This window comes from Oryzias latipes, chromosome 4 (genome assembly GCF_002234675.1).
Source record: "Oryzias latipes chromosome 4, ASM223467v1".
In the NCBI taxonomy this organism is placed as follows: Eukaryota; Metazoa; Chordata; class Actinopteri; order Beloniformes; family Adrianichthyidae; genus Oryzias; species Oryzias latipes.
This window is the reverse complement of record NC_019862.2, coordinates 28,696,415-28,720,049: the sequence shown is the minus strand read 5'-3', so window position 1 is coordinate 28,720,049 and position 23,635 is coordinate 28,696,415. Positions and strand designations below refer to the sequence as shown.

Here is a 23,635-nt window from a genome sequence, read left to right as displayed (position 1 = left end):
TTAAACCTCCGGTTTCCATGTACAATAATAAAAAAGTATGTTTCCCTGTAGATTTTAAAGCTTATACAAGCTCACCTGAACGGGTTAAAAAGCCTCTTAAGCACCACTCACTGTATGGCTGTTGAACAATTAACCAAACAGCTGTCATGTTAAAATGGATGATTAACCCTGAACATACAAAATGCCTTATTTGAGGCACTTAAATGATTCATGGAGCTTTTTCTGCTTTCTGTGCACGTTTTTGTCTGGGTGAACCTGCTGACTTCACCAGAATCTAATCTGCATGGGGTTTTTTCGCGACTGTGTGCAATAAATGAAAGAAAAGAAAGAAAAAAAAGAACAGAACAGCTTGTGAATAGAAGAGATGCTTAGTCTGACATGAAGTGGTGGTCGGTCGCTGAACTGCGCTCTCACCGCCTGAGGAATGCAGCCGCCCGTGGCTCTTATCTGAACCCCCCTAAGCTGATTTGGTCTGTTTTCCAGTTACCTGCTCTGCAGAAAGAACAAGAAAAGAGGAAAAAAGGGCTGAGAACCATTAATTGTCGGGGAGTCACTGAGCGAAGAGCAGACGGAGCTCTGTGTTTTTGCCTCTTTGGAGCAAACAAGCATCTTTGGGGCACTTGAGGGTTTCCGTGCAATACCTGGCAGCCACTGCCGTTTCCTTAAGTTCAGGTGTGCTCTGGATTAACCATTAAACTTGCTCCTTATCCATTGATGTTCTTCTGCTGACCTCTTCAGATCACGGAATACCTGGAGTTTCATCTGAGCTATCACAGCTTTCCTGCTCTGGAGAGAAATGCTGGAACGGGTCATCCTCCTGCTCTGTGTTCTGCCAGTTCTGGCAGCACAGAACTGCAAACCTAGTAAGTCATCTCTTTTAGTGGGACAGTTGTTGGGATTGTATTTCTAAAATAACTCAAGAAAGCAGCAATATCATCTATAAAAATCAGATATCTTTGCCTGGAAAGAGCAATTTTCTTGAGGCTAAACAAATCTAGCCACAATCATCCAAAATCAAAAGGTTCGGATGGACCTTTAAATGGTCTAAACTTGGTCCCGTGTGGTGTCTTTTGAGGACACAAAAGCTCGTAATATTGAAACATGTATTCATGTGTTTTTTACTTAGATGCTCCAGAAGGCCACAAAGTCCGGCTCAGCATCAAAACTGCTTTGGGAGATGAAGCCGTATGTACGCAGTCCTACAGCCTGACAGCTGTGTCTGTTTTCCTACCACCACGCAAAAGGAAGAATGAGAATGAGAATTTTTGTCCTTTTCTGTGTTCTCACCAAACCGTGAAGCTCTTTACCAACAGCCATAAGTTTTATCATGTTTTACTGTCTTTGTTTTTCTTTCAGTAATGAAACTCTGTTTCGGTTCAAAGACGTTTAAACTCAACATCTATATGGAAACAGTTTTTTTTTAGGAATTTTTTACAATCTCAGAGACTGTTTTGTTGGCCCTACTTCCTTCTGGGTTTTTGTTTTAACATTTGAGTTTAGGGGAAAAGTTTTAGCCACACTTCTGTGAGATGATTGTAGTATGTGGTGGGAACGACTCCTCTTTTCAGGATCAATGACATTTAGACAGACTGCAAGATTTCTATCTTTAACTCTGTTAAAGGTCACTTTTTCATTTGCACTAAAGTCCAGATTTTGAGAGGGCTACTGTAAAATCTTAGCTTTTCCTGCTCCAAATCCAAAAAGCTTATGTGGACAATCCTTTTTCCTTTTGGATCTTATAACAGAACTCTCATTTTATTGTTTGAAAACAAAAGTCCAAGTCCTCAAGCATTATAAGCATCTCTCACCATCATACTACCGCTGCCGTGTTTAAATGTGGCTAAAGTGATCTTTTGCAAAATGCTGAGTAAGTTTGTAATGAGACAAACATCTTCCAGAAAGTCCCCCTTTTGCCTCAACACTCAGAGTTTTGCATGGTCCAGATATTTTTGTCTAATATAAAAAGCTGCATTGACACGACCCTCGGCAACGCACGTTCAAGCGGCAACTCTCACTGAAAATTCTACGAATCGGTAAATGTGCGTTTGGGGATTCAGAGTCCAAACTCTTGCATTCATGCTTAGCTACGCTCATTTTTAAGACAGTTTTCAGGCTTTATGTGTCAAATGTGAATGCAATTTTGAATTTACACCATGGTCCGGGTGAATACTCGATTCTGATTGGCTCCTGGGTGTGGATTAAAAAGTGATCATAATGCACACCTAAAAAAGAAGTTCCGGTCACATGTCTTAAATCTTCTGTATCACTGCGCTGGCTTCTTTAAACCAAACTTTATCTTCATCATGTGGAAAAAAACGAACTGTTAGAGGTGATCTTTCTCTCTGAACTGATACTTTATTCAACCCATTATGACCGTCAGCTTTCCTTTGCCGCTGCAGTCGAGGTCGGTGCCGGCTCAGCGCAATGTCATGTTACCGTGACAACGCACTGCACTATGTAAAAAATTGTCCGCTTTTTATGAAAAAGCAATCTAAACAGAAAAAATAACAAGAATGAAGAACTAAAAACTAATTGAATATTTATTTCTTTTGTAAGTGACCCTAGTATATAATGGCCTTTGAAGTGTGCATCTCCTGAAATTAACGCACTTCGCGGAAGCAACCGTCCTCCCCACACTTTGTCGGCCATTATCCCTTACTCAAACCAGGTCAACTTTAACCAATCAGGGACTCGGATTTAGTAATAACCTATGGATGGCGTCCCTTTTAAAACACAGAATTAATAATTTATAATCGCGATTTGTGCCCGGACAAAATTCCATGACACCACGTCTTTCGTATATCAGAAAAAAAAAAAGGCTGGAGCAAGATTCATGGGATTTGCACTGCGTCGACATTTTGTACCGGGCCTCTTCCAACTGTAGGTGGCAGACATGCGCTAGTAAACACTAGAAATAGAAGAAGTCCCTCCTTGCCTGTTCAGTGTGAACACGATGGCCTAATTGTGTTTTCAGGAGCCCACGTTGAGCGCAATCTTGAACACACGTCACATAGCTTGACACGAGTCTTTGAGTTGTTTTTGCTCAGAGTTGTCTTTCTGCTGTAACTCACTTTTGTGCGGTGTCTTTCGCTGTTTCCTGGAGTCCTTTGTGACTCTTTCAGACTGCTGCATGCCTGTGACGTGGCAGCGTGATGTGTTTGTTTTGGTTGGGTTGCGTGTTCTTTTTTTCTTTGTCAAACAGCATCTGTCAGAGACAGACAGGGGTCTGGCCTTGGCGTGTGCAGCTCACATGTTCTTCAGAACACGTTTGCAAACTATTAGGACACAGAATGAACACAAACCCTAAAGGTGCAGCACTTTTGCACATTCTCATGAAGTCAGGGTGAACACACATTTTCAGCCAAATGTGAGCATTCAGCACTATTTCTTTACTGAATTATAATTATTAACAGTTTATAACTCTGTTCGTTCAGCTTTTTTTTTTACGTTGGTTTTCTCTGACATTTCACTCTTCTCAGTTACAAAGAATCACCCCTGAAAGGTGAAAAGGAGAAAAATTGTGAATGCACGTGTTCCAAAGTCAGTCTTGAAATGTTAAAAACCTAAATTCATTTTGAAAAAAAAAATTAACCTTTTTCTCCGACAGCAACGGAGTTGCTAGCGTTCAGCTAACAAGAAATATGATCCAACTGAACTAAATTACTGAAAGTCAGTTGCTCAAAAGAAACGTGAATGTTGTGTGAAAAAACAGTTGCTGAACTGATGAGCTAAAGTTTTCATGTATCAGCTTTTAATCCTCACTTCATGCATGCAGACACTGCTTCACCCAAATACGCAAACATGGTCAGTAATGGTTCAAGTTAAAACTAGACGATTCAACATGAATGTCATTCAAGTGTAAAAATGAGGATAGCAGATTTGTTCACTTGTTGTTTTTTTCTGAATCGTCTGAATTTTTCCACATAAAATGTGTCTGCTGGAATACATTCCACCATGCTAAAGGTTTAAATGAATGTTCCTCCTGTTCTGAACACTGAACCCAGCAGTTTCTGTGTGGAACAGTGATGCTGTTCACGTCAATGTAAACAGCGGGGTGGATGTCTGGTTCAGAGGAGGATCTGTGCAGTTAGAATTTTAACTTGTGAAGCTAGGGACACACTGGGCTGGTGATGCACGCTAAAACGCGACTCTTGAACGCGTATTTAGCCCATGGTGTTCACTCACAACAAGCAGGGAGAGCAGTGAGTCTTCTTCTCTTTCTGTTTCTAGTGCATGTCCACCACCTACAGTTGGGAGACGCTTGGTGTGAAATATCAAAGCGGCACAAATCTTGCTTCAGACTTTTTCTTTCACGGCTCTATTCCGTTATTTGAAAGACTTGGTGTCACAGAATACCATTTATGCACAAACCTCAATTATTAAATATATCCTTCATTGTCAATTTTCAAACAGTTGGCAGTTCTGTGAATTAAAAGGGACTCCATCCATGTGTCTCACCCCAAATCCAAGTCCCTGATTGGTCAAAGTTGATCTGTTTTAATTTTTAACTTGCCTTTGATGGCTATGCATTTTCTACGCAGAGGCCAAAAATGGTTGCAAAACCTTGTGTGGCGTCACGAAGCCTGAACACCGGAGTTTTGAATGCGGAAGCTCAAAATGCACTCATATGTGTTCAGACAGATATTAAATCGGAAGTGGTTCTTTGAATGCACATTGCTGAGGGCGGTGAACGTAGCTTGATACGTGACTTCCTGTCAGAAAAAAAAAGATGAGCCAAAGGGTTATTGCAACTTTTAGTCTGGACTTTCTTCCACCTGTACATCTAAAGCGAGTTATCTGTAGGGTTAACTCTGAAGAGATTCTGTTTTGTAATAGCAGAATGAATGTCCTCCTTGATTCCCTGCAGATACGTGTCATCACATCGTTTATGATGCAGGTCCGTCCAGTAACTCATAAGCTTGAAAGATTTTTAAGATAAGATAAGACTTTATTTATCCCACGGTGGGGAAATTCTTTGTCTGCAGCAGCAAAAAAGACATCTAGATAGCAGAAGTGACATTTGAAACAGCAAAAGTGACCTTCAGGTCTAACAGTGCAACATTATAAGAGAACAGAGAAACATCTGCAGCCTGCACGACAAAGTAAATAAATTAAACCAAATAAGTACATAAATAAAAATACACACCAAACAGCTGTTATAAGAACAAAAACTACTGAAACAATAAATGACAAAAACACGGTGCATCACTGCAGCACACTATGAAAGATATCATCTGCTTGAAGATGCTAAACGTCATTGAAACCTTCTTGTTGTCAAACTTGCAGTATGACTGGAATGAAAACGAGCTGTTCCTTTTCCAATCAACCATGGCTTATGCGATGAGGCGCTTGAAGGGACAGCAGTTTATGTAAGAAAACCTTTCTACCCGTCTACTGCTTCTGTTTCATTCACTAAAAGCAGACGGAGCAGCGAGTCTTAATCGTCACGTGTTTCTGTTTCATGTTTCTCTGGGACTCATCCAGAGTTTCCAACATCGTGGTGTGTAATGAGACTCCAAGGGTGTCCTTCTGGTTTGTGGTAACATCTCCCCAGGACCCTTCACAGCTTGTTCCCAAAGGCGAGGTGGAGGAGGCTGTGAGGTAATCGGGGGATGAAGAACAAGTGTGATGTTTATCTGAAGACTGGGATCTCAGTCAGTTCTGATTCAAGCTAAATGAACCTGCTTCTTAAGTCCCACTCCAATCATCTTTTAATCTACTGTCAGAGCGATCCCAGTGGTCTCTTTATTATGTTTTATACTAAATCAATAAACCTTCTTCAGCTTCTGCAGAGCGGCAGGAGTTCATCTGTGATTTGCCTCTGAGTTGTGGGTGGGACTGTTGGTGCTGAGGCTGCCTTCATTTTCCATCATGTCTTTATTTACACACTGTCCCGCCAGCTAAAAGCTCCTGACAGCCCCAACTTAACATTACAAGTGCAATACAAATGGCGAGGAATATTGCAGCTACCCAGCCGTACAGTTTAGAGATGGCAGCTCAGACGAGGGAAACAAAGACGCACATGAATCTTTTTGCAAGTGGATGCATCAGAATAGAATTGCGGCCCAGCCCGAGTATTTTCTACGATCTTTTTCAAATGGCATTTTTTCGTCTATTCCTGATTCAGAATGATTTTAAAAAAGAAATACTCACAAATGCAATTTCAAGCTTAAATTTCTTTCTAAATGTCCTGAGAAAAATGAGAAAAATGCCACAAGAAGATGCGAAAAATACCTGTTTCGTTGAACTGGGTCTTTAAGAAAAATGATTAGTTTATCGCCTTAAAGTGTCTCTGTAAAATGTCTATGCCCTCAGTTTGAATACGTCTGATGAAACACAAGACTTCAAAAATAAAGACAACACAGTAAATGTGAGATTAAAAGCGTGTGCCGGCTAATACATTTATCTTTGTTGGTGTTAGAAAAAGGGCACAAATGTTGTTTTGGACCACAGGCTGCAGGTTTTGTTAGCTTGTGGAGCAAAAAAGAAATACAGACACAAGTTTAACCTTTCAGAAACACCCTTAATGCTGAGTTTTGTCTAAGGGATTCCGCAAAAGCTAAATCTCAGACACTATGACTAAGTTGTTTTATGGTTGAAGACATTACCAAAGCCATGTGATACTAACTTAGTCAAAGGTTTTGGGACACAATATTAGGTAATTGTGTCATAACACTGAGTGCAGTAGATTAATCTGACTAGAAATCTGAGTTATGAGCAGCATCAAAATGTTTCTTGTCAGAGGGACTGTTAGGAAGACTTTCAGGTTGTGCCTTTTTGAAGAAGACCTAAAGAGGATCTGACACCGTCTGTCTGCAGAGAAGCTGATCCAGACTTTCTTTTTTTTTCCATTAGAAAGTCCAGGAATCGCATCAACCAAGCCTTCATGCTGTCAGACTCCACTCTGGAGTTCATTGGCATCCTGCCCACGCTGGCAGCGCCAGTTGAACCCCCCACACCCACATGGCTCATCGTGTTTGGGGTGGTGATGGGTCTGGTTGTTGCGGGCATCTTCATTCTGCTCGTGCTTTCCAGCGTCCAGAAGAAACGGTGAGACACTGGCTTTGTTTGTTCACGAGGAGAAAACTGAACTTCACTCGACTGTCTTTTATTTCAGAAAGAAGAACAAAATAGCAGACGAGGAGGAGGAGGATGAGGATGAAGGGACACGAGTGCAAACACCTGAAAACGGCTCCACAAGAGTGGATTATTACAACAATTCCTTTGCGGATGATGAGCGATTCACTCACATGTAGATTTCCCACATAAATGCCAACAATTGAAGCAATAAGATGGGATAATAAACCTTTGGATCTATGTGGAGTTTTGCTGCAAAATAATAGCTTAAGGTTTTTACAAAACCCCATTTGCAGCTACTGTCATTAGTTCAGATTTTTCATTCCCTTGGATATTTGATTTGCTCTTCGATTTCTTAAATAATTGTCTTCCTGTTTCGTATTATAAGAAATGTAGACAGCCTTATGACAGAATGTGTACAAATGTATTAATCACAAAAAGACGCCTTATTTAAAGAGATGGGCAACTACTAACCATAAACAAACTGAGAAGAAACCCTGATGTGTAAATTTGTGTTTGAATGTTTTTGCTAAGAGGATCTGCTGCCCTCTGCTGGTCATATAGGGGAAGAGCAACATGGTTTTTATTTCAGCAGACTGTCAGAAAACAAGGATTTCTGCTTGCAGATGCTAAAATAAAAAATCTGTTTCTATAAAATTGTCTTTGGTCAATTAAAGTGTTTAGTATCAAGCAAAGATTGATAATATTGTATTTTATAAGATTCCATTTGGTGGAGGGAAAAAAAAGATTCTATTTGGTGCACATGTCCCCCAAATTATAGACAAATATTAACTAATATTTTATTTTTTAATTGAAAATTTTTTTTTCATCAAGAACGATGTAATAAAGGTTCAAAAGGTTCATGAAAAAGTTGGCAAAGCGTAAAAATTTTATTAAAATGCTGTATTTTTTTTAAATAAAAAATAAAACAAGGACTCAAAAAAGACAAAACTATATTAAAACCAACAACACAAAAGGAAAGGACACGGGCAAAACAACTAATGGCAAAAAAACAAAGAAAACCCATATGGGTAAAAATAAAAACGTCTCTATGTTCATACACTAATTAATGAATTGCACTAAGTCATTGTGCCATCAAAACTGGCAGTTATATTTCATTAAAAAAAACCTAATGCCGTATTATTTATTAATTAAAAAACTACGTACTTCTTTTTTTCCAAATCAGTTTTCAACATTGGATTGTAATACTTTTTTCACTTTCGTTTTATTTTATTCAGTGTTTTGCGTGTTTATTCCGGTATTGACGTCATTTCCGTGGCACCTTTTTCCGTTGGAAGCCACTTTCTCCATGACACCGGTGTTCGGTCGGGTACGACGGAGTTTTAGGGCCACGGTAAGGAAAAAAAATTCTGGCCAACGTGGCGAGATTAAAGTCGTCATGTCGACTTTAATCTCGTCATGACGAGAAAAAACTCGACACAAAGTTTCGAGAAAAAACTCGTCTTGTCGAGATTAAAGTCGAAATAAAGTTTCGAGATTAAAGTCGCAATGTTGCGCGCGAGCAAAAAAACTCATAAATTTACGAGATTATTGTGGAAGTGAGCAGCACGCAGAGCAGCAGGTGAACGCCGCGCAGCAGCAGAGCAGACCGACTAAACTTTGTTAACAGGTGAGCTGAATGTTAATTGATAACGTCCCAGATGTCTGGAAGCTCATTTGTTTGATTTACAAGTTATTAAAGTTGTATTTATTGATGGTTGGTTTGCAGGATCTCTGCAGCCTGATGAAGCCGTCATCGGGTGTCCCTGCAGCTGTTTGCTTGAATCCTTTCTTCCTCCACCAAAGACAAGATCTCTACGTTTGTGTGATGCTTCCATCTGAGGAGGAGAAGCACTTTTTGCCTTTTTCAACGTTGTAATGCTAATATAACAGACTATTTTCATTCATCTTTGTTTTTTAATGATCAAACGGGTCGCTTCATCTGCAGGAGGGGGCGTATGTAACACTGTTTACTTCCGCATTGGTGATCGGATGACAGGTTCATGACGTAAGGTGACAGATGAACTTCAGGTTATGTGAATGAAAGGGAGAATAAAGGCTGCAGCGATCCTCTACACCCAAACGTGTCTCTGAGCTCCTTATTTTACATATGAAACTCCGCTTTACCGACACCGAACCCCGGAAAGACTACTACACGGAAAATAATCTGATTTTGAGTCGCCAAAAGACTCAGAATCTCTGTTTTAAACCTATAATCCGGAAATAAAGCTTCACAAAAGGCTCCACATAGTTCATCTTCAAGCGATGCTCCGATAAACAGACAACTTCGGGGTTTTCTCCTTGTTAATCTATGACTTTTTTTTCCCGTAAATTTACGAGTTTTTATCTCCTAATAAAATTTCTTTTTTTTGGTGGCCATAAAACTCTGTCGTAAACTCTTAAATACGAAGCCACTAGCTCTCTAACATTAGCCATAACACTGAATATTCCTGAAAGACTCAGCTTCACTGCTCGCGCGCAACATTGCGACTTTAATCTCGAAACTTTATATCGACTTTTATCTCGACAGGACGAGTTTTTTCTCGAAACTTGTGTCGAGTTTTTTCTCGTCATGACGAGATTAAAGTCGACATGACGACTTTAATCTCGTCATGTTGGCCAGAATTTTTTTTCCTCCCCGTGGCCCTAAAACTCCGTCGTAGTCGGGTCTTTTGTCTGCAAAGCACAGAAATGAATGGCCTTGTGTGCGCGCGTGCACGTGAACTTTAGCATCCAACAGCGCCTCCTGCTGTGTGTGCAAAAAACTATGGTCACCAATTTCAGAGCAACACCCGGAGCCCAAACATTACGTAAGTTGAGGCTGCTGACGCGGGCTTTCCCTCTAAAGGCGCATGGTATGTCTGTTTCCGTCAACAGCTCATAAACAGAAGTGTTGTTTTTTTTTAATTATAATTAAATAATACATTATAAGACAGACTTGGCGGGACCTTTTGACCGTCATTTAGCCTCATCATGTTAGCTTCAGCTAGCTTGTAGTTTAGACCGGCACGAGGCTAACAGAGAGTCACGGTCAGGTTTATTGGCGCATGAATGGACGTAGTTAGATGATTGTAGGCCCAGTGTTACTCATGGCGTTACACCGGTTTAGTTTGGCCCGGGTGATAACCCTTTGCTCGAACTGACATGGTTAGTCAGACCAGCACGATAAACGTCACGCTGGACACGTGGTGCAGCTGGCCCCGCCTCCTGGTGCGGGTTCTCGCCTCAAGGAAATAAAAATGCACAAATGAGCAGTTAGATTTTATACATAGTTGAACTTCTTTTTTTATTTTTAGTATCATTCATATATATATATATATATATATATATATATATATATATATATATATATATATATATATATATATATATAATGAACAATTAAAGGGGCTTTGAAGGAAGAAGAAAACCACAATTCCTCCTATTTGACTATCAAAACAAAGATGACAACAAAGATACTAAACACAAAAAGAGCAGATTAAAAAGGGGAAAATTAATGTTTAAAAATATGTCTGCAATAAAACAACCAAAACAATGATTAAAAGAAGGAAAAGTAACAGCAGAACATATACTAATACAACTAATAAACAGATAAAATAAAGGATCTTAGATCCTGAGGAACAATAACAAACAGGTTTAGTTCATTTGAGTAATCATTCTTTAAAAAAAAACAGCCCCTGTTTAATAATTGAAGCATTTTTGGCATTTCAAGTTAAAAAATGAGAGTTTCCTTGTGTCTGTCAGTAACGGCCTGGATTACTCATCTGACCTCCTTAGGAAAATATGCAGTTTTATATAACAGCAGGAAAACTGGACTTAGGATAAAGTAGAAATTTGACCACAAAAAAAAATGTGATCACAGTTTTTATGTTTTTTTTTTCTTGAAATTTTACTGCAGTGATGTGACAGCTTAACAGTTTTTAGTCTTCAGGAAAAACTTTCTGCTTTTGCTAGAAACAATAAAAATGCATCACACAAATACTTTTGTTTTTAATCCACACTTACTTATGTAACGTTATCCAATGAAAACCGGTTAGGTTTTAACACAATAAATGACTTAAAATGGAAACAACTTGTTGTCTTAAACATTTTTCTTAAACTTTTTCACTGCTTACAAATGGAACATGTAAATATGTAGAGGTGAAAACATGAAAAAACACATTTATTTTACATAAGTTGAGCTCATTAGGTGAATGAATGTGGTAAAATGAAAATGTGCTGTAAGGAAACGGAGAATCAAACGAGGTCAAGGCCTTTTCCTCCAGTAACCGTTAACCCTCTGCGTGTTTTTGTTCAGCATGAACTTTGCTTGGCATCTCCTGAACGGCTCCAAACTGTCACGCCGCTCAGCTTCATCAGCCTGCAGAAGAAGCTTTACCTCACAGGTAAGTATCAGCTTCTTTTCTAACCGTGTATTGGGAGTAAAAGAAGCAAACGGTAGGGTGTCACGCCGTATTGTACCGTCATTTGTGTCGTCATGTCATGGTGCAGTGGTGAGTTCTGTGTCCTATTTCTCCGTTAAAAGCATAAATGAGTGTTTTTGTAGAGTCCGTCCCAAACCTGTCCTTTAGATATTCCCTCCTGACACGACAGAGTAGACGTGCACAGTTGCAGGACTTTAGGGCACAGACTCAGCTTTGTGTTGTCGTGTTGCAGCGTGTCATGATGTCCCGGCACATTAACGCCAAAAGAATCGCAGGCCTGGACAAGAACGTCTGGTTAGTGGACTGTCATTTGTTTTCAGTAGTTTCAAAAAGTTCTGAAATGAGGGCTTTTATTTTGTTTTGTTTTTATCGTTTGACCTGTGGTGATGGACACTCATTGTTCATCATGTCCATATTGTTGATTTATTTCCTTTCCTATCAGTTTTCATCAGTTTTTTATAAAATGATTTGAAAGCTCCATATTCAGTTCATAATTACTTTAGTCAGAAAGTAATTGTAAATAGTAAACCAAAAGCAATTGAAGTAATTGAAAGTTATCAGTGACTATTGTGTATTTTTTTAAAAATCATTTTGTATTTATGTTGCATTTACCGTAAGTGATGTTGTGTTGACATTTGACAGTATGAAGTGTGTAGGTGCTGGTTTAAGATGGTTCCATCACTGCTCATCAGAGACGCTGTCACGTTTCACCACAGGGTGGCGTTCACCTCAGTGGCGGCGGACCCATCCATCGTTAACCTTGGCCAAGGCTACCCAGACATCCCCCCACCCTCATATGTTAAGGAGGCTCTGGCGAAGGCGGCGTCGGTGGACCGCATGAATCAGTATACCAGAGGCTTTGTGAGTTCACGCTCTTTGAAGCAGGGAATAATGGGTAAAATGTACAAAACTGAAAGAAAAAATGTCTTTGCTTTAATCTCCTTTGACATTAAATTGATGGAATTAAAAGGTCAAAGGTCATGATGTCATGGGATTTTTAGTTAGGTGTCATGACTGTAGGGACAGAGGTTGGTTAAAGGGCCTGACTCATGCTGTTCTTAAGCCTTTCAGAGTAAACTATATCCATGAGTATGATAATATATTCATTACCTTTAAACGCTAAAGAAACGCCGTTTTTTCAAATATGACTTATTTTTGCAGCTCAGTAAGACGCCTGGATCTCTGGGGCCGCCTGTCAATCCTTGCGGGTGCCGCCCATTTCGGCCTCAGCAGCGCGTCTGCGTTTTACCTGCGAAAACAAAAAACATCCAAACTTTTGCAAATACGGATGTGCAGATTGTGCAAAGAAAAGGAAGCTGTTTTTGAAGATCACCGCTAGCTCCGCAGAGAAAGCGGGTGTTAGCCTGGGGGCGGGGCTGACAGCACAGACTCTTCCTGGAAGGGGCGGTTCCTCACTTTGTGACGTCACAATGTGAGAACCCGATCGTTTTCGTGGGTTGGGTGGGACTGAATGAATGGATTAAAACCCTGCTTTGGGATTGTGTTTTTGCCTGCAACTCAGAGGCATTTTTCTAATGAACTCTGCAGAAACTAGAAAACGACTCAGGTATTTTAATTTTGTCTGAAACCTTATAATCATAACTAAAAGACTACTCGGAACACTTAAAGGCCCACTCTGATCTTATGACTGTCTTCTTTAGCCAGAATCACAAAACCTGTCCTTTTTTAGGACATAGTTTCTGCAGAGCAGCTGTAGTTCCATTGGCACAGAGTAAGCCTGACACTATTTCCCATCATCCCTATGTTTACACTTTCTTCTGATAGCTTAAAACCTCTCACACCCCCAGCGTAACATTACCGGTGCAACAAAAATGGTGATCAATATCAGATCTATCCAGCCGTACAGTTTAGATCCAGATTCCAGCTCAGAGCAGGAAAACAAAGACGTTCATGGATCTTTTTGTCTGACAGTGGAGGATCAGAATGGAGCAGAGCAGGGAGCTGTTGAGGGATTTTCTACATCACACCTACAAGCTTTTTCCAACATTTATTCATCTGCTCCTGATTGACTAAAGAATTACTCATAAATTTTAAGCTTAATCCTTCTTAGATATGTCCTCCATTATCAGAAAAATGCCACAAGAACCTGTTTAAAACACCAAAAACACAACTTTCATTGGAGTGGATGTTTAAAGGCTCATAGGATAATTGAAGGGTAACTAAGGATGTCAGTGCAGCGCCAGACACCAAACTCCCTCTACCTGACTTAAGTGGAAAAATCAAAAAATATGAATAACATCGACCTGCTTTAGCGAACAAATCAAACTAACTTGGTAAAAACAACGCTCAGTACAACAGAAAAAATCTGCTCCAAATCCATACAGAGCAGACTCCTCCTCCATGTGTTGGTTCATTTATTCGGCTAGTTCTCAGGAAATGTCAGGTTAAACTCACCTTGCAGTTTTACCCTCATTTCCCTTTCTGTGGAAACGCGCTCCACCAACACATCACGGTGAAACGTCACAGAGGATCCTCTGAGGCTACCGTCCCCGTCACGTCTGCCAGCTGGGCCTTCACAAACGCTTTGTCCTGTTCCCAGGGTCACCCATCTCTGGTGAAAGCCCTTTCCCAGGTGTATGGAAAGGTGTGCGGGCGTCAGATCGACCCCTTCAAGGACATCCTGGTGACGGTCGGGGGTTACGGTTCCCTGTTTAGCACCATGCAGGCCCTGGTGGAGGAAGGAGACGAGGTGAGGACTTGAGCGTTTCTGCGGTTTCTTGAGTTTTTGCCTGTTAAACGGATTGCTTTTGTTTTTTTCTAGGTCATCATAATTGAGCCTTTCTTTGACTGCTATGTACCCATGGTGAGAATGGCAGGAGGCCAGCCGGTGCTGATACCTTTACGGCCTGTAAGCCTGACTCCACTTATAATTTCATTGTTATAAAAGTAGAAAAGTACATAAAATACATGTAAAAGGGGGAGAACAAACACAAAAATGAATGAAAGTGTAAACCAAAAAAAGCCTCAGACTGAGTTGGGATTATAAAAACAATTCATTTTCAGTTGAGTTCATTATTGCAGCGACAGGCTGTCTCAGCTGGAAACTATTAGAATTAAAAATGCTTAAATATTTACTGGCAATAATAAGACACTTTATTTATATGACACCTTTCTGGACACCCGAAAACAAGCAGATAAACAAGGGAAGCCTTTCTAAAAAAATAACCCGTCAAATCCATGAAGTAGGAGTCTAGATGTTTTAAGGTTGTAAAAGTTTGTATTCACTTTTGTCAGCCAGACGTGAACATTTTCACGCTTTTCGGTCTTGTTCAACACCGTCATAGAAAAAGAAATCCAGGATTACAGAATGAAAACAAAGATCTGATGTAAATGTGGCAAACTGAACGCAGGAGACATGGCACAGATATTAACGAGGTCAACAGCCAATCAGGACACAGAACACTGCGCTGCATAAATAAATGAACAAATAAGTCATGCCCAAGTACCCGCTGGTTCCAAGACGCCAAAAGACTTCTATAGAGAAAAAAAAACAGCAGTTACTCAGTCATTATTTTAGTCATAATAGCAATTCTTGCTCTGATACCTTTTTAACATGCTGCTGATAGTTCAATTTTTGTTTTATAATTTTTATTGCAAGTTATTTAGGTTATAAACGGACCAATCAGATGCCGTGGTCTCACATCAAACGCTTGAGAGATTTCGTGTAGCCCGTCTTCACATGGAAAGGGTGTGGACTTCATAAATGCTCAATTCCGATTGGAGCGGGTGGTTACCATAGAAACGCTGACTCAGACCAGCTTGAATCAATCACTGCCAAGTGACGGTGTCTGGCTCCCGAGTTGACTTAATTTGGTTGGAACCGGACGTAAACCATTTTCCCTGACGGCCACTGATTCTATTCAAGTGGATTTATCTTAAACTCATGTTCAAGAGATAATAGATACACAAAACATCATCATTTTTATTTTTGTCAAATCCTAGAAGCCTGGAAAGATTCCAACCTCAAGCACCGACTGGTATCTGGATCCAGACGAGCTCTCCAGAAAGTTTAACTCGCGGACAAAGGCGATCATCATCAATACTCCCAACAATCCCATTGGGAAGGTGAGCACACAGCTGCGCCTTCATCAGCTCCGCCTCTCCCCCGTGTCACATTCCTTTTTCTCTTTCATTAGGTTTTTACCAAAGACGAGCTGCAGGTGATCGCAGACCTCTGCATCAAACACGACACTCTGTGCTTCAGTGACGAGGTGTACGAGTGGCTGGTCTACAAAGGACACCAACACGTCAAAATTGGTATGTTTTCCCCGTGAGGCTTCTGCTGGTGGAGTATCTGCGTTGCACTGAGCCTGTTTCTTCTGCAGCCACTCTGCCTGGGATGTGGGACAGAACCATAACTATTGGCAGTGCAGGAAAAACCTTCAGTGTCACTGGATGGAAGGTTAGGACATCTAGATTAACTGTCGTCCACTAAATCAGAAATATGTAAAAATATGAAGGTTTGGACCATTATTGTCACGACTTTTGCTGAACTGGTATGATATCTAACCTATCTGTGGTTTGTTACAGGAGCTCATGGTGTGAAATTAAGTGCTTTTAACTTCCAGGTTGACGCTCATGAGGTTTTAAATTTCCCCTTCTGTGAATTGACGTCATAGGAGTGATAGCTGCTCTGGGGTCATTTCTATCAAGCTGAATATTTTTGTTGTGTTTTTGACACTTAAGTGGTGCAAAATTAGATATGTGGGGGATCTGCAGGCTATCATCAAATCCTAGCTCAGGGCTCCAGAATGCAACCGAATTTTTCCAATGGTGCTCCTAAAAATCATCTATGGTCGTACGGTGCGCCCTGCCCTCCTGAGAAAAACAAACAAGAGATGCATCATTTCAGCGACTCTGAAAGTTTGTGTGAGCAGGCGCAACACAAGAATTATGTTTTTGTTTATGAGAATGGACATCTAAGGCGTTCCGTTTGGGTGCGTATTATTTAGGTGTCACTGCAGCATTACCGGTGTTAAAGGGGTTAACTACGGTGGCCCTGGAGTTCAAAAAACATCATAAAGATTAAAACAACATTTAAAAAAAATAGCATAAAATGTTAGAAATCAAAACAAAATTCCCAAAATAAATGAATAAATAAAAATGAATCGTATCAGAAGACAAAAGTAATTTCCAGACATTTAAACGAAATGTTAAGAAATGGAGCAAAGAAGAAACTGGAAAAGGTAGGTATTACTGCTGATTGGATGATGACCTCACTTCAGAAGAAGGTTATTTGACATGAAGCGCCTTAAACTACAAATCTGAACGCAACTTTAATGAAATCTTTATTTACATTCTCTCCCGCTAGCTTACAGCCTCACACCCCATACCTAACATTAACGGTTAAATAGAGATCAACATCGTAGATATCCAGCCGTACAGTTTAGATCCAGATTCCAGCTCAGAGGAGGAAAACAGAGACGTTCATGGATCCATTGATGCATCTGAATGGAGCAGAGCAGGGAGACTGTGGCGCGTTATTTGCTCCATTTTGAACAAAGACACACTCGGAAACACATTTTTAGTCTTAAATTATTTTATATATATTTCCTCCAATATGAGAAAAATGCTACGAAAATGTATTAAAAACACCAAAAGCACAAATTTTCATCGGAGCGTGACTATAAACACCAACTTTTTAAATATAATTTATCATTATTGTAGTGATGTGTTTAAGAAGGCGGGTGTGCCAAACTTTTGTGGTGGTGGACCTAAGACAAAAGGTTAGGCGCACCTGTGCAACCAGTGCAGTTAGTCTAGAGCGCTGTAGCTTTCACCACGTGTTCCAACAGCTGTCCAGCTTGTTTGTCCGGCCTATTTTTGTGAAAAGTGGGTTTGCAAACATCGTGGCCGAACAACAATCATGGAGCTGAGCAGCTGGTTTTTATTGGTGCAGTAAAAAACAACGGTTTAAGTTTTAGTCACTGAGAAAATGCAGCCAAGACAGCTTCTCAAGTCTTAAGTTTGTCTGAACTAGGCCTGCACAATATACCGCAAATTTATCGTTATCGCAATATCAAGCAGTGCAATATCCATATCGCAAAAGTCAGCAAAAATCGCAATAAATGGTTACCTTAGATGTGCTAAAACAATCCTATGGCAGCTTGAAGCATTTAACGAATCAAATAAATCCATTTATGCATTTGACCAATCAGATGAGCCCTTTCATGTTAGATGTTTTCCTCCTATGTCAACGAGGGTCATTTGGAGTATAATTTTTAACCTGTTGCAATGAAATGGTAATGATGTTTTTGGTTGTTTTGCTATTTGTTTATATACCGCAAATTATATTGTTATTGCAATATTGATCACTAACATCGCATATCGCAAGTTTTTCTCATATCGTGCAGCCCTAGTCTGAACTGAAAATGTTTCACACAAACAGGAATCAGAATAACTTAAGCTTTGTCAAAAAATAATAGCAACAAATAAAAAGTTGCAGAAATTTGCAACACTGCCGTTATGTGACTGAAACACGGAGAGGTCTGAGGTTAACGTCGGCCGCCACGTTTGCAGGAAAAACAACCAGCGTCTGGATTCATGCAGAACCTGAACCGCTCCGTTTACATGGAGGAGCTGATGTTGATCTGCATGGCGACGAACACGTTAAAAGTCTGATGCGCATGCGTGCACGGTAGCACACAAAACCCCAGACTGAACAAAGGCAGCAAGTAGTGATTCCCTGAATGTGTGCATGTGGTGATGCATTCAGGTGTTACTGACATGATTATAGGATTATCACTATTACAGAAGACTTAGATAAACCTTATAGTTTAAATGAATCCTTTCTCATTTGCATACTTTTTCTGAAAAGAAAAAAAAACGAGTTTTTCTGTTTTGTTTTCATTCAAGAGCAACTTCCTGTTTCATTTGATTGACAATTTGAGTTTCCAACACTTCCAAGCTTCTTGTGTGTCTTCCAGCTCGGTTGGTCTATTGGACCAGAGCATTTGATAAAACATCTCCAGACCGTCATGCAGAACTCCTTGTACACGTGTCCAACCCCTCTGCAGGTGAGTTTGTAGCAAAGCAATCAGAGGAGGCGCTCAGAGAGGGTTGACCCTCCCACGCCGTTGTCTGCAGGAGGCCGTGGCTCAAGGTTTTCTCTTGAACTATGAGATGATGGGTCGGCCCGAGTGTTACTTCTCTGCTCTTGCTGAAGAGCTTGAGGGAAAGAGGGACCGGCTGGCCGCCATCCTGCTGGAGGCCGGGATGACTCCGGTTGTCCCAGAGGGGGGGTACTTCATGCTGGTGGACGTCACGCCTCTGGGTGAGCTGTTACGGGGTCTCCAGCACGCCTTATTATTTGACCACTATTTTGGTTGGTTTAATAGCAAATGAGGTGGGTCCAAATGACCCGTCAGTCGTGGTAGATGATCTTTTATTTTGAGTTACGAGTGTTTGAAAACCGAGAGGCTCGTGTGTCACAAGCGATGAGCATCCAAACCTTTTCTGATATTTTCAGACTGTTTCACCATTTCTTCTGAATTTTGACACAAATACAACATGAACATTAAAATGAAACAGTCAATTAAAATCTGTATTGAATTGGAAATTGCAAAATGTCTTTTCATTTCAGTTTTGATACCAAAAACCATGAAAATTTTTGGATTCTTCATACTGAAATCTAAATGGTCAAATGCATTTTCAAATTACAAATTGAATTGAGAATGAAATATTATTTTGAATGAAGGATTAATTTAAAGTATAGTTCTGTCTTCTTTAAACTGCTTGTTTTCCTAATTATTGATTCACTATCATTAAAATAGTTTAAACATAAAAAAATGCTCACATATGAATATTAACACTAGGTTTTTTTCTACATAAACTGTGACGGTTTTGTCTTTTTCATTTGCTAATAATAGTCATCAAAACTCCAGAGTTCCTGTTTCATTCATTGATAGTAGACGATAAAAGTCTCAGAAGGCGATGGTTTCATGGTTTAGAAAGAGTCTGGGTGCCAAACTGTCACATATATTTGGGTTTTTATTCCAGGTCAGGACTTGTCACTGATGGCTGAAGATGAAGCTTATGACTACAAGTTTGTGAAGTGGATGATTAAGGAGAAGGTGAGTTTCTTTGGCGTTTTGCCGCCGTTTTCTTTCCCTGTCCTTTTAACCATGATAACTGTCTCTCTGCAGAAACTGGCAGCCATTCCAGTCACTGCTTTTGTAGGAGAAGACTCCACGAAGCACTTTGAGAAATACATTCGCCTTTGTTTTATTAAGGTAAGATGACAAGTCTGAGGAGCTGTGTAGTAGTTTGCTCTTTTGTGGTATTTAGTTATTTTATTAGAATATTAGCCCTCAGTTATTTTCCTATTATTAAATTGTCCTACACTTATTTTTATTCTGTTTTAGTGTTTAGAAAATTTCACACTGTGGATTTGTTTAGGATTGTTTTTAAGTAAACTATGTATTTAGCATAAAAGAACTGCAGTTGTACGTGCTCTATCATTTCTAAACTCTCCATTTGCTAAAATACCATTAAAGGGCAGAAAACATTCAATTACATTTGCTGAAGAAATCCTAAAGAAAAGGATTTAAACAATCTTCAGGCTTTTTTATGTGAAAGCCATTTTCCACTACCTTATTCTCCCTAATATAATAAATTAATCATCTGGATGCAGCAAAACAAAACAATGTGAAAAGTGCTGAGTGAAGTACAGAGCCCTGTGGTGCTCCCTCAGTCTTTGTTTTCTAAATGCATTATTATAAGACATTATTGGCACAATGTGTCATTTTTAAATAGATAGATCTTTATTTTTCATTGTCACAAGTACAATGAAATTAAAGGTGCATTCTAATTACCGGTATCGTCCTGACTAACAGGCCTGACTAAATAGTCCAGTTAAACCGTATTTAAATCCACCAAAAACTACAATTCCCAGAGTTCCACCGTTTCACATTTGGTAGCATTAGAAAAAGCCGAATGTCCTCTGTAGATCCCAAAGGGAGTTAATTCAGTAATATCCAGTGGTTGGGAGACACTTCCAAAATTTCCATTACTGGTAGTCAGGATGCATATTCATTATGGGGCAGTGCTGCAGTACCACCTAAAACCGCTAGTGGCCACTCTTCTGATAAGTCACACTCTCTGACTTTAAACTCAGGTATTTTAGGAGAAATCCAACAGGATTGAATCACAGAATATCATGGAGAAAACCTCCATAGTTTCTGCATAAAATATGGGGTGTGTGTTGGCAACAGTCTGGGGATACGATGCGTATCCTAAACCGGAACACATTTTCTTTTTTTTTCTTTTTTATATGACTGAAAAAAAAACTCTACCTGAATATCAATACGTCAGTCATTTTAATAAAATTGTAAAATGCAGTTTACTTAATGATCACAATGTTAAACATATATATAAGTTGCTTTTACCCAAGCCAATTCATTGTGCTTTTATTTTGGTAACTTAAAATAAATAAAGGGAACTGTCAAAAAGTATTTCGACGACAAAATGTATTTCAGTATAAGAAAAAAAACCGAATGACTACCTTATCGCTGAATGAGTATTTTTTTAACACCCCTAATAAAAACACTGATAGAGATGTATATTCTGATCTCCTGCAGCAAGACAGCACTCTGGAAGCAGCTGGAAACATCCTGAGAAACTGGAGGAGAGTCTGAGGAGAAATGTTGAGCTGAAGGAGTCCAGCTTTACTGCTGAGTATCTGCAAATCTGTTTTATAATCAAAAAATTCAAAATGACTTTTTAAAGCATTTGACTTCAAAGGGAGGTGAACAGTGGGCTTGATTTGAAATGAGACTTTAATCCAAAGTTGTTGGTCTTTTGAAATCAAATGCTGGTTTGATCCCGAAAAGATGATCTGATGGACAGAGTTGCTGTGTTCCAGCTGATTGTCTCTGCTGGCATTTATTTAGAAATGTTACAGATGTTACTCATCGTGGTTTTTCCATGTTTGCTTCCTTTCCAGCACTTTTCAATAAAACGAAAATCATTAAAAACTAAACATCATTTTAGAATTCTTCGTTGTCCTTTTGCTGTGCCCCACAGAGAATCTGCTAGTCCTCACTCTCACCAACCGCCCTCCTTCACTACATCCATGAACCTCCTCTTTGGGTTTCCTCCTCCCTGCTTTCTCCAACCTCGTCATCCTTTTACCAACATCACCACTGTTCCTCCTCTCAACGTGTCCAAACTATCTTAGTCTGCTTCCATGCATTGATCTCCAGAACATCTACCATGATCTGGTCCTCTGATGGATTCATTCCTGATCCATCCTCATCACTCCCAAAGAGAACCTCATCTTCATCTCTGCTACCTCCAGCTCTGCATCAGAATCTAAACCAGTGATGTCCGACTCCAGGCCTTGAGGACTGGCATTCTGCTGGTTTTCAGAAATGCTGTCTAATCTGCTGCTGATTCTTATCTAGATCAGATGTCATTTGCCAATCAGACGATGCGTTGGAAAACATGTAGGACGCTTGGCCCTCAATGCCTTTTGGTGCTTTAAACCAACATGCCAGCTCTCTCCACAGACTTCTACGCCTTTCCTTTCATTCTTGTTGACACTCTTTTAGTCACACATCCCACCTGAAACCTGTTCCACCTTATTTGCAGGTGCCTCTTCCCCTTTTGTTGACCCTCAGTTCTTAAAAGTCTTCCACCTTCTCCTCCTCTGCTCCCTATAGCCTCACCACTCATCTTCACTTGGTCCCATGTATACCCAGATTTTGTGTCTTCTTGCAGCTTCCTTCCTCTCCTTTGCAGAGCAAACCTCCACCCCTCTAGATGTTCCTCCACCTGTTCTCTGCTCTCACTTCAAATCACAGTGTCATCTGCAAACATCAGGGCCCACAGAGACTCCTGTCTAACTTCATTTCATCAAAGTGACTTTGAAAGAAAAATTTAGTTTGAATTAAAAACATTTTTTACACCCCGACACTTGTTGAACTACCATCCTGTAGTCTGTAGTTTGGATGTGGGGTCTTTTGTCTGTTTGGTTGTGTATCACCTTCTCAGAGTGACCAAACTGGAAGGCTTAATTCACACAACAGGTGGAAAAATGATTTCCCTTTTACTGAAAAACAGAACCCTGGCTGTAAAGGACCAAATGCTTTCTTCAATTAAATCATTTAATTAATTTATAAATTACAAAACATTAGCGTTTATTCCATGCAACTTGAGAGGATGATTTTTTTTAACAACAAATTTCAAACAATCATATTTGCTCTTAATTTTTGCTCTTTTTTTTTACTGTGTTGTGCTTCTAGTGTGTTAAGATGAAACAGAATAATAAAGCTATAGTCTGTTATTGTGCTTGATATGATTGAAATATTCAGTTGATGGTAAAGTTTCCTGACAGGCCCTCTGAGATTCAGTCAAAGTGATAAAAACTGAATAAAATCTGATCAATTATTCAATTTTTTTTTATGAAGTAGCTTTTAGTGCTATAATCATGTACAGACTTAGACATGATCCAGATCAGAGAACAAAGGTTAGCTCTGTCAGTCCCTGCCTTTTTAAGATGGCTGTTATTCTGGATTATTTATGTGCTGCTCCATTTTAATTTGATGTTGGTTAACTTACACTAGAGGGAACGGTGGCAACTCTTAAAATGATGCAGGTTTGGATGAATCATTGAAGGCCTTTTTTGAGCCGCTGCTTCTCACCGTTTGACGTCCTCCCCTTTGTTTTCACACATTGGGTTTGCGTGGAGGGGCGTCACTGCTGCTGTTTTCTGCTCTGCAAACAAAACAAGTTCAAGTTTCATATTTAATTAGGTTTTATCTCCACAAACGTGTCATCAGAAAATAACAGGGCTGTGTTGCTGTAAAACAATAATTGAGGTGTAATTTCCTCCAGCCTCTGCAGTAACATTAGAATTCATTTGAAATTATTTTTTACAAGAAATCAGATAAATTAAACCCACAGCCGACATTTTTTCATTAAATAAAAAAAGCCGAACATCAGGATTTCTGACTAGATTTGGATTTTTGAACTGCTCCGTTTTGGCAAAACGTTAGCCTCAAATAAATTGAAGAATCACCTCATATTATGGTTTCCTTCAAGTCCTTCAGATGGCTTTAGGTGGATCCACATCCTGAAGAGTCTTCCTCTGGTCAGAATGGATCCTTAGATGA

The 23,635-nt window shown here is 39.8% G+C and overlaps 2 protein-coding genes across 3 annotated transcripts; both read left to right on the top strand.

Annotated features, from left to right (window-relative positions):
• Window positions 1-342: 342 nt before the first annotated feature.
• cltrn (collectrin, amino acid transport regulator) lies at window positions 343-7,734 on the top strand. The gene is made up of 7 exons (XM_004068328.2): window positions 343-672; window positions 739-863; window positions 1,127-1,185; window positions 5,287-5,369; window positions 5,485-5,601; window positions 6,856-7,050; window positions 7,118-7,734. Exons 2-7 carry the CDS (start codon window positions 797-799, stop codon window positions 7,254-7,256), a joined length of 660 nt encoding a protein of 219 aa, XP_004068376.1. The 5' UTR covers window positions 343-672; window positions 739-796; the 3' UTR covers window positions 7,257-7,734.
• A 2,011-nt stretch (window positions 7,735-9,745) lies between these two features.
• LOC101173380 (kynurenine--oxoglutarate transaminase 3) lies at window positions 9,746-21,514 on the top strand. 2 transcript variants are annotated; one of them, XM_011474458.2, is made up of 14 exons: window positions 9,746-9,887; window positions 11,375-11,462; window positions 11,734-11,795; window positions 12,218-12,362; window positions 14,062-14,211; window positions 14,284-14,370; window positions 15,465-15,587; window positions 15,659-15,779; window positions 15,848-15,924; window positions 18,449-18,538; window positions 18,609-18,795; window positions 19,521-19,594; window positions 19,667-19,753; window positions 21,101-21,228. In XM_011474458.2, exons 2-14 carry the CDS (start codon window positions 11,376-11,378, stop codon window positions 21,155-21,157), a joined length of 1,347 nt encoding a protein of 448 aa, XP_011472760.1. In that variant the 5' UTR covers window positions 9,746-9,887; window position 11,375; the 3' UTR covers window positions 21,158-21,228. The 2 variants fall into 2 exon arrangements, with proteins under 2 accessions (XP_011472760.1, XP_004068375.1); XM_004068327.4 differs by having other exon boundaries at window positions 9,747-9,932; window positions 21,101-21,514.
• The last annotated feature ends 2,121 nt before the right edge of the window (window positions 21,515-23,635 follow it).

Bases quoted from the DNA above. Each gene is read 5' to 3' on its own strand.
- cltrn (XM_004068328.2), top strand. From the start codon at position 797: ATGCTGGAACGGGTCATCCTCCTGCTCTGTGTTCTGCCAGTTCTGGCA. The intron at 5,602-6,855 runs GTAATCGGGGGA...TTTTTCCATTAG, and splicing joins GAGGTGGAGGAGGCTGTGAG to AAAGTCCAGGAATCGCATCA. The intron at 7,051-7,117 runs GTGAGACACTGG...CTTTTATTTCAG, and splicing joins TCCAGCGTCCAGAAGAAACG to AAAGAAGAACAAAATAGCAG.
- LOC101173380 (XM_004068327.4), top strand. From the start codon at position 11,376: ATGAACTTTGCTTGGCATCTCCTGAACGGCTCCAAACTGTCACGCCGC. The intron at 11,796-12,217 runs GTTAGTGGACTG...GTTTCACCACAG, and splicing joins GGCCTGGACAAGAACGTCTG to GGTGGCGTTCACCTCAGTGG. The intron at 19,595-19,666 runs GTGAGTTTCTTT...GTCTCTCTGCAG, and splicing joins AGTGGATGATTAAGGAGAAG to AAACTGGCAGCCATTCCAGT.